General features: G+C 44.9%; 1 protein-coding gene across 1 annotated transcript; it reads left to right on the forward strand.

Moving 5' to 3' along the window:
- Positions 1-1261: 1261 nt before the first annotated feature.
- LOC138419545 (seminal plasma protein BSP-30 kDa-like) lies at positions 1262-5891 on the forward strand. The gene is made up of 6 exons (XM_069552419.1): positions 1262-1337; positions 1523-1570; positions 2632-2706; positions 4382-4513; positions 5013-5171; positions 5710-5891. The coding sequence occupies exons 1-5, from the start codon at positions 1262-1264 to the stop codon at positions 5159-5161; spliced, it is 480 nt and encodes a 159-aa protein (XP_069408520.1). The 3' UTR covers positions 5162-5171; positions 5710-5891.
- Positions 5892-10000: the final 4109 nt, after the last annotated feature.

Genomic DNA, 10000 nt, shown 5'->3' on the forward strand with positions numbered 1-10000 from the left:
GATAGTACGCAGGGACAAATGGGAGGGAAATTGAGAAAGGCAGGGATATTGTATATGCATGGCTGACTCATTTTGCTATGTAGTGGAAGCTAATCCAACATTGTAAAGCAGCTATGATCCTGTTGTTTAGTCAGTAAGTCACAACCGACGCTTTTGTGACCCCATGGACTGTAGCCCACCAGGCTCCTTTCCACCTGGGATTTCCCAGGCAAGAATATTGGAGTGGGTTGCCATTTCCTTCTCCAGGGGATCTTCCTGACCCTGGGATCTATTCGTGTCTCCTGCACTGGCAGGCAGATTCTTTACCACTGAGCCACCAGGGAAGCCCAAAGTAACTATACTGAAATAAAAATTATTTAATAAAAAAAAAGCTTATATCACAAATACTATATGCTAACAAAAACAGTAGACAGGGACTTCCCTGGTGGGCCAGTGGTTAAGACTCTGAGCTTTCATTGCAAGGGGCTTGGGTTCCATCCCTGGCTGTAGAACCAAGAACCCCTGTATCACAAGACACAGACAAACAAGCAAACAAAAAGAAAACCAGAAGACAACTTGAGTGACTATGGGTTCAACATGCCTTGCAATCAAGTTGGCAAATCAGCCAATGGCAGGATAAAGTTCTATGTATGATTTTCAGCAATTTCAGCCCAGCAGCTCTAGGAGAAAGGGGTCAAGAAACTCTTAAGCCATTTAGGCAGCACTTGGGCTAAAAGTTTGAGTGCCTGAGCTCACCTTTTTCTTTCACCATTTTGTCTGATGACTTTAGGAGCAACCAACCAAGGTCATTATATTCCTTAGTTTCTCCCCAAATGTTCAAATGTACTATCAACAGAGTCACATAGAACCCTGCTTGTTACTTTAAATGGTTGATTAGGCATATCTAACAGATATTTTGCCTATCAGTGGTTGCTTTAAAACTGGGAGGTCAATAGTGTATTTTATTTCGGCCACACCACGCAGCTTGCAGGATCTTAGTTCCTCAACCAGGGATCAAACTTGCACTCCTGAAGCAGAATTCAAAGCCCTAGGTCTCATTTTAAATGCATTTCAAACCACTGAGGCTTGGAGACATTAGACTGCCGGCCAATGTCCTGTACTTTCCATCTGAGAGATAAACTTGCCCTGCATGCTCTCAGGCTGAGGAATGATCAACCATTGACCAGGTGAGGTTGATTCTTATCAGGTTGAAGGGACGCTGGGGTCACCGGTTAAATAAGAAGCAGATCGATGCTGGTCAGCCTCAGGAGAGCAAGCTACCATGGCACCGCGTCTGGGGCTCTTTCTGATTTGGGCTGGTGTGCCTGTGTTTCTACAACTGCACCCTGTGAATGGAGGTGAGGGAGGGGAGACGGACTAGAATTGGTGAGAAAGACCCTGCCCCAGACACGCTGATTTACAGTGCTAGTCGCTCAGTCGTGTCTGACCCTTTTGCAACCCACTTGACTGTAGCCCGTCAGGTTCTCCGTCCGTGGAATTTCCCAGGCAAGAATACTGCAGTGGGTTGCCATTTCTTCCCCAGGGGGTCTTCCCGACCCAGGGAGCAAACCCACGCCTCCTGCAATGGCAGGTGGGTTCTTTAATGCTGAACCACCAAGGAAGCCCACGCCAGACGTGGACTGATGAGTAAAAGTCACGACAATAATAATACTGTAACCAATACCTCTGCCATCTCTTGAATGTGTCAGAAGGGCCAGCCGCTATGACAGTCACATTTTATTTAGTTTTCCAGCAACTCTATGGAATTGAAACCCGGGTGAGTTTGGCAACAGAGCCAAAGGCCTTTCTGGGAGCTGTCTCCTTCCTAAATCTCCATTGCACTGTCCCAGACATGGGCAACCTATGCCAGGGTTGGTTATGTTGTTCAAATGAAGAGTTTTTGATGTTTGTAGAGTTGACTGTTGGAAATATCGGGTTGGCCAAAAAACATTCCTTCCTGTTTTGCCGTACCATTGTATGGAAAAACCAGAACCAACTTTGGGGCCAACCCAGTCACAGGGACCGTGTGGTCTCAGGGCAGGTTCAAAGAACAGTGAGTGTCTGACTTTGTGGTTGAATCCATGTGTCTCGGTAGGGGGGCAATGCGAATGTGTCAGGGTCTCTCTCACCTGTGTGTTCACCCTCTAGTCATCGAGTGTGTCTGTTCAGGGTGCACAAGGGCTTCAGAACATCAAAGAGAGTGAAAGAGACGCAGGGCATGTCCTGCGACCGACCACAGTCTGCTTGCGGCTCTGCTTTGGGCTTGTTTGGTTGTTGTTGCTATTTTTTAGTTGTTCTTATTTTGTTTTCTATTTTGAATTGGAGGATAACTGCTTTACAATGTTGTGTTGATGTCTGCCGTATGACAATGCAAATCAGCCATAAATATGTATATATATATTTATGCAGCCTATGGAGTAGCAAATATATTTATAATATTAAATATATATATAATCCCCGCCCTCGCAAGCCTCCCTCCCACGCCGCCCCATCCTCTGCTCCCTGTTACTGAGCAGCTTCCCACCAGCTCTCTGTTTGACACATGGCGGTGTACACGTCAATGCTCCTCTCTCAATTCATCCCAGCTAACCCTAACCCTGCTTTGCTCTTACTCCGTTCCATCCATCTCCTCTGCTCCTGCCTTTCTTCTAGACGAGCCGCCGCCGGCTGTGTACAACGTTCTCGGAATGCTCACTACAACTTGGTCTTACACCACTGCTGATCAAGGTAATCACACACTGAAGAGAACGACAACGAAACAGCGATCAAATGCAACAAGCTGACACGCGGGTCCTGGAGACTGTGACGGGGGTCTTCCAAAGATGCTGAAGGGCAGGAGCCAACTTTACCCTCTCAGTCACGGGAGGAGGCAGGTGTGCACAGTCCCCAAGAGGGCTTCTCCGGAGAGCATCAGGGATATGCCTCTGTAGATGGTGGGGCTGCAATCGGAACCCAGGGCCCGGGATTCAGAGCTGGTGTCCCATGATAAAGTAGCAGCTCCCCAGATTCACATCAGTACACCAATCCTCACAACTTAGATGCTTTTAACATGTCGACTAGCCACTCTTGACTTTGACTTCTTCCTATCTATAGACATGTGTATATCTGTAAATAAATTTTTTTCACTGTCAAAAACAATAAAGTAAAAACTGCCCACAGTCAGAGAACACTTCCTAGTCCCTGAGGGAGGGACTACGCCATATTGACCTTGACATCCCTGATCCATAGCTGGATGCTAAGGATGGTAAACGGAAGGAGGGGGACCTGGGAAGGATTCACGGCAAGAGAAGGTGAGAGAGAGGCAGAGAGAGGACAGCACAGTCTTTGGCGCAGGCATGACAGGGCAGGAGTCGAGATGGGCAGAGCAGGGGCATGGGGGAGGCAGGGTACTTCGGCTGAGCCCCAGTTTTGAGCTTGAATCCCTGTGTGTCCTCCGGGAGCAATGAGAACATAAAGTTAGAGATGCAGGGCAGGCCCCACCACAGATGATATTCTGGGTGTGGCTCTGCTGTGTTCTTTTGTGGTGGTGGTTTTTTTCTTATTTTGGTTTTGTTTTTATTTTTAATTGGAGGATAATTGCTTTATAATCTTGTGTTGATTTCTGCCACACAATAACATGAATCAGCCATAAGTATATACATTTGCGCTTCTCTTGAGCATCCCTCTCACCTCAGCCCACATCCTACCCATTTACATTGACAATACAGAGCGCCAGGCTGGGATCCCTGTGTTATATAGCAGCTTCCCACTAGCTAGCTATTTCACTCCTGAAATGTATATACGTCAATGCTACTCTAGCAGTTCCTGACTCCTAACCCTAACCCCAGCCCTACTTTGCTCTTCTCTTCCTCCATCCACCTCCTCCGCACCTGCTTTTCTTCTAGTGGAGAAGCCGCATGAGGACGACAGTACGTATCCCAAAGCCTACTTTCCTAGTTGAGTTCCTTGAGGTAATCAACAAGGGACCGAATGACAGCCAAACCACGACCAAATGCAATAAGCTAACTCGGGTGCCCTGGTGCCTGTGATGGGGATCCTCCAAAGACACTACACAGGCAAGGCGAATCTTATCCTCTCAGTCACAGGAGGAGGCAGGCGTCCACATTCCCCAAGGGGGCGACCCAGGAGAGCATCAAGGGTGAGCATGTGTAGATGGTGGGACCGGAACCTGAACCCACGGTCCGGGCTTCAGAGCTGCCGCCACATGCTAAAGTAGAGGCTGTCCAAAGTTAAAGAAATCTCCTAGTCCCTGAGGGAGGGACCACGATAGACAGACCTTGACATCCCCAGGGCTTAGCGGGGGACTCTGTACACAACAGTCTCGAATGGAGACTTTGCCAGAGTTACCAGCGATCATGAAAGCCTAGGAGTCAATGAAGGGAACAAGGACTTCTTCTTTCAGGTCCTCCATGTGCTTTCCCATTCACCTATAAACGCAAAATATATTATAAGTGCACGTCAGTGAATTCCGAAAGAGAATGGTGCTCTCTTGATGAAGATTATGTAGGAAGATGGAAAATCTGTAGTAAGAGAGGTAAGTGTGCAGCTCGTCTTCATATGAGGAGTATGTGGCTTCCCAGATGAAGAGGGTTGGTTCATAACTGTCTCCTAGATGGAAGCCTCAGGCAGCCTCTGACCCAGCCCCATGAGTTCTATTCGGATCTGATTCTGGGTCTCTTTTGGGGGCGGGGGGGGAGGCTGTGCTGAGTCTTGTTGCTGCACGTGGGCTTTCTCTAGTCTCAGTGGGGGCTGCTCTTCACTGGCGGGTGGGTTTCTCATTGCAGCGGCTTGGCTGGTGCAGTACAGGCTCTGGGTGCACCAGCTTCTGTCACTGCCATGTGTGGACTCAGTAGTTGAGGCAGCGGCTTAATTGTTCCTCAGCATTGGTTTCTTCCTGGACCAGGGATCGAGCCAGTATCTCTTGCATTGCAAGGCATTCTTAACCACGGGACCACCAGGCAAGCCCCCTTTTCTTTTGACAAGCCTAAAAATAACCCTCCCACCATTAATGTTTTCACCCATTCTTTTTTCAGACCGTCCCAAATGTCATTTCCCCTTTATATATCGCGATAAACGATATTTCCGTTGCACAACAGAAGGGAGTGCTTTTGGTTTAGCTTGGTGTTCACTCACTGAATACTTTGAGCGAGAATATGCTTGGCAGTACTGCGATCGGTATTAAAAAAAAAAAGGTAAGAGTGTTCTGGGGAGGATGGGAAGAGACAGGGGTGAGCAAGGAAGAGACAGAGCTGGATAAAGAGGTGGAGTCAGATGCCCACTGAGAAGGAGAAAGGAGGCAGGTGGAGGGAGGGGATGAGGGAGAAAGAGGCAGGAGGAAGAGTGAGGAGCAGAGGTTCATGAGGAGAACCACGCAGAGAGGATGAGGAGGAGAAAGGGGACAAAAGAGGGAGACAGAGGGAGACTCAAAGGCAAAGTGCAAACACTGGAGAGAGGAGAGTCCCGGAGGGAAGGAGAAAGGCAGTTTGCAGGATGATAAATGGAAGGAGGAGGATCTGAAGAGGATCAGTGCCACGATGAGGTGGAAGAGAAGGGGAGAGAGGGGCAGAGACAGGACAAGATAATCTTGGAGCAGGCGAGAGACACTAGGAGCTGAGATGGGACAAGAATCTAGACAAGAAGAGCAGAGAGCAAAGGAGGAACAGACATTTGCCCTCCGTGGAACTGACTACGAAACGGACTCATTAATTCTGACCCCAAAACTATGTTCAGTTACTGTCCAGTGCATCCACCCTTGGCCATGGATGCAATCCAGCCTTTGAAACCTCAGTGAAGAAAATCAAGAACTCTCAAGCATGAAGGTGGTGCTCTGAATGACAGAGGTGAATTCTTTCCCAGCATGTCCACCGTGTTCCCCCTGTGCATGGGTCCAGTCAATAAACCACTTTCTCTGCAGGTGTGGCCTTTCTTTGTCCCACAAAGAAACCTGTGTATCAAATGGGAGGCTCTCAGCATTCTCAGGTTAACCAGGCAGGATCTTCTAGTGTTCCTTTCCCTTCCTCGGAGTCCTGATGGAACATCAATGCACATGACAATTGTCCCTCCTGGGGGCCTGACTGACAGATGAAGACCTAGCGGTGAGACCTGAGGTGGGATGGGAGGAGAGTCCCAGAGGGTATGGAGGGCTGGTCCTTGTCATAAACGATTTGTCTTTTCCCAACTTAGCTGAAATGTTATTTCTTCCTGGAGTTATTCTCTGACTCCCCAGTATAAGGAGGCCCAATCGAGTCTTCCCAGTTTATCCTTTCTCTCCTTACAGTTAAACTGCCCATCTTTCCAGGTGGACTATAATTGACAGGAACGGAACAAGGAGAACTGTGCTTGCCCTGGCCTCAGTCCTAACATCCTTTGCATTTATCAAAAGGACTACTCTCCTTTTAAAAACAAATAAGAATTTTAGAGAATAGCATTGAAACATGTATATTACCATATGTGAAATAGATCACCAGTCCAAGTTCAATGCACGAAACTGGGCACTCAAAGCCGGTGCACTGGGATGACCCTGAGGGATGGGATGGGGAGGGAGTGGGGAGGACAGTTCAGGATGGGGGACACATGTACACCCATGTCTGATTCATGTCAGTGTATGGCAAAACCCACTACAATATTGGAAAGTAATTAGCCTCCAATTAAAATTAACTAATTAATTAGTTCTTTAAAAATCAAAAGGAAATACTGCAAAATAAGTGAATAGTCTGGATGGGAGAATTAAATTTGATTTGAATTTTGTTAAAAAAAAAAAAGGAAATTTAGACAAATATTTTTTCTATCACTAACAGGGCCTGACTGAACGAAGGTCAAATTCATAGATGTCAGAAATAATGAAGGGCCTGAAAGGGCCTAAACACTAAATTTTATCCTCTTCAAAAACATCTAGAGTCTATAGGATCCTCGGGATCTGGTGATGGATGTTCAGTCACTATCTGGGGAAGAGATGCACAGACTTTTAATCACTGTGCAGGAAGGAGGTATCGATAGAATATTTGTCTTCTGTGATTTAAGGCCAGAAACTTGGAGCCTCACTTAAAACCAGGACATAAAAATAAATAAATAATTTTAAGGTAATAAATAAAAAGTTTTCATTATAAATGTTTTAATAAAAATAAGTAAAAGGAAACAATCATGATGATGTATGGCAGAAACCAACACAATATTGAAAGCAATTATACTTCAATTAAAAATGAATAAATTAAGCTGTTAAAAAAGTGCTTAATAAAAATGTACAAATAAGAAAAAAACAGTGCTTCCCCTGGCAGATCAGCGGTAAAGAATCTGCCTGGCAATACAGGAGACATGGGTTTGATCCGTGGTCTTGGAAGCTCCCAGAAGCCTCGGAGCAGCTAAGCCTAACCACAGCTATTGAGTCTGTGCTCTAGAGTCTGGGAGGCACAGTTACTGAGCCCACGTGCCGCAACCACAGAGGAGCCTGTGCTCCACAACAAGAGAAGCCACTGCATTGAGAAGCCTGCCCATCGAGACTGGAGAGTAGTCCCAACTCGCCACAACTAGAGAAAAGCCTGCTAAGCGAGGATGAACCAGCACACCAAAAATAACATAAATAATTTTAAAAAAAAATTTTTTTTAAGAAACCCAGATAATATAAGGGCTATGCAGTTACTAGAGCTCAGAAAATCTCTCCTGGTCCTAGAGAAAGAGCAAAAAAGCTTCCATTTTTGACTCTCTGAACAGATTATATAGAAATACTGCCCTTTGGGTGAAGTCTTTTCCCAAGCCCTTCACACAGTGGTTCATGAAATCACACAACTGAAGATTGGAAAGATCACACACACACACATACACAGACACATGCATTCCCAGTTGAATAATAATGAAAAGTCTACAGCATAAGCAGAAAAAAGATTTAGAACCAGTCTCTAAGGGAATTCCCTGGTAGTTGGTGGTTAAATGCAGCATTTTCACTGTTCGATCCCTGGTGAGGAAACTAACATCTCAAATGCTGCTTGGTGCAGCCAAAACATAAATAAATAAATACAAATAAAACCAATCTTGATGCTTCTACCAAAAACAAATCAAAAAACTAGCACATCTCAGACAATACATGCTAAATAATTGGTATGTTAGATATCACTGGCCATGCCAAAGAAAAAAATAGAAAATGTTATATAAAAAATGAACCTTATTTTCTTTCTTTATTTTTTAAATCAATGAACTCTACTTGAAAATCCAGAAATAATCCATCACATTTGCAATTGATCTTCAACAACACATCAAGGTAGTTTAGTGTGGAGACTTCCCTAGAGGTCCCATGGTTAAGACTCGGCAGTTCCAATGCAGAGGGTGCGAGTTCTAACCCTGATCAGGGAACTAAGATCCCATATGCCACGAGGTGTGGTCAAAAAACAAAAAAGATAGCTCAACATGGCAAGAATAATATTATACTCTTTGCAACAAGCGGTGCTGAGACAAGCATATTGCGTGTGTGTGATAGTTGCTCAGTCACATCACTCGCTCTTTGCGATCCCATAGACCATCGCCCACCAGGCTCTTCTGTCCATGGAATCCTCCAGGCATGAACACTGGGGTGAGTTGCCAATCCCTTCTCTACAAGACAAGTATATCTGCAAGCAGACTAAATAAACTGGATACCTACTTCATACCACGTGCAAAAGTAAAGTCAAAATGAGTCGTGTGCTTAATTTTAAAAGCTGAATCTACACAATTCTTAGAAAAAATATACAAGTAAATCTTCAAGACCATGGGGTAAAAAAATGAGTTTTTATATGTAACACTGAAAGGACAAATGACAAAAGAAAAGGTTTATAAATTGGACTTTATCAGAATTAAATTTAGGCTTTAGTTTCCAGAGAAATGAAAACTGACAGAATGGGAGAAAAGTATTTGCAGGTCAGGTATCAGATAAAGAACTTGAATCTAGAACATGTAGAGAATACTGACACCTCAATAATAAAGTGACAACACAATTTAAACATGAGCTACAGCGATTGAATAGATACTTCACCAAAGAATTGTACAAATGGCTAATAGACACATGAAAAAGTGTTCAACATCATCAGACATAAAGAAAATACCAATGATATACAAAATAGAAGCAGAAGATTAAGAAGAGATGGCAAGAATACACAGAAAAACTATACAAAAAAGGTCTCAATAACCCAGATAACCACGATGGTGTGGTCACTGACCTAGAGCCAGACATCCTGGAGTGTGAAGTCAAGTGGGCCTTAGGAAGCATCACTATGAACAAAGCTAGTGGAGGTGATGGCATTCCAGTTGAACTGTTTCAAATCCTAAATGATGATGCTTTGAAAGTACTGCATTCAATATGCCAGGAAATTTGGAAAACTCAATAGTAGCCACAGGACTGGAAAAGGTCAGTTTTCATTCCAATCCCAAAAAAAGGCAATGCCAAAGAATGCTCAAACTACCACACAATTGCACTCATTTCACACGCTAGCAAGGTAATGCTCAAAATTCTTCCAGCTAGGCTTTAACAGTACCTGAATTGAGTACTTCCAAAGGTACAAGCTGGATTCAGAAAAGGTAGAGGAACTAGAGATCAAATTGCCAACATCTGTTGTATCAGAGAAAAAGAAAGAGAATTCCCCAAATCATCTACTTCTGCTTCATTGACTACCCTAAAACCTTTAACTGTGTGGGTCACAAGAAACTGTGGGAAATTCTTAAAGAGATGGGAATACTGGACCACCTGACCTGTCTCCTGAGAAATCTGTATGCAGGTCAAGAAGCAACAGTTAGAACCGGACAACGGAGTAGTTCAAAACTGGGAAAGGAGTACATCAGGCTGTGTCTTGTCACTCTGCTTTTATAACCTCTATGCAGAGTTTTTTTGTTCAGTCGCTCAGTCATGCCCAACTCTTTGTGACCCCATGGACTGCAGGGCGCCAGGCGCCCCTGTTCTTCACCATCTCCTAGAGCTTGCTCAGACTCATTTTCATGGAGTCCGTGACACCATCCAACCATCTCGCCCTCTCCTCCTGCCTTCAATCTTTCCCAGCCTCAG

This window comes from Ovis canadensis, chromosome 14 (genome assembly GCF_042477335.2).
Source record: "Ovis canadensis isolate MfBH-ARS-UI-01 breed Bighorn chromosome 14, ARS-UI_OviCan_v2, whole genome shotgun sequence".
NCBI classification, from domain to species: Eukaryota; Metazoa; Chordata; class Mammalia; order Artiodactyla; family Bovidae; genus Ovis; species Ovis canadensis.

Excerpts from the sequence above, each read along its gene's own strand:
- LOC138419545 (XM_069552419.1), top strand. The coding sequence starts at position 1,262 with ATGGCACCGCGTCTGGGGCTCTTTCTGATTTGGGCTGGTGTGCCTGTG. Across the intron at positions 1,338-1,522 it reads ACTGCACCCTGTGAATGGAG|GGGGTCTTCCCGACCCAGGG; the intron begins GTGAGGGAGGGG and ends TTTCTTCCCCAG. Across the intron at positions 1,571-2,631 it reads CACGCCTCCTGCAATGGCAG|ACGAGCCGCCGCCGGCTGTG; the intron begins GTGGGTTCTTTA and ends CCTTTCTTCTAG.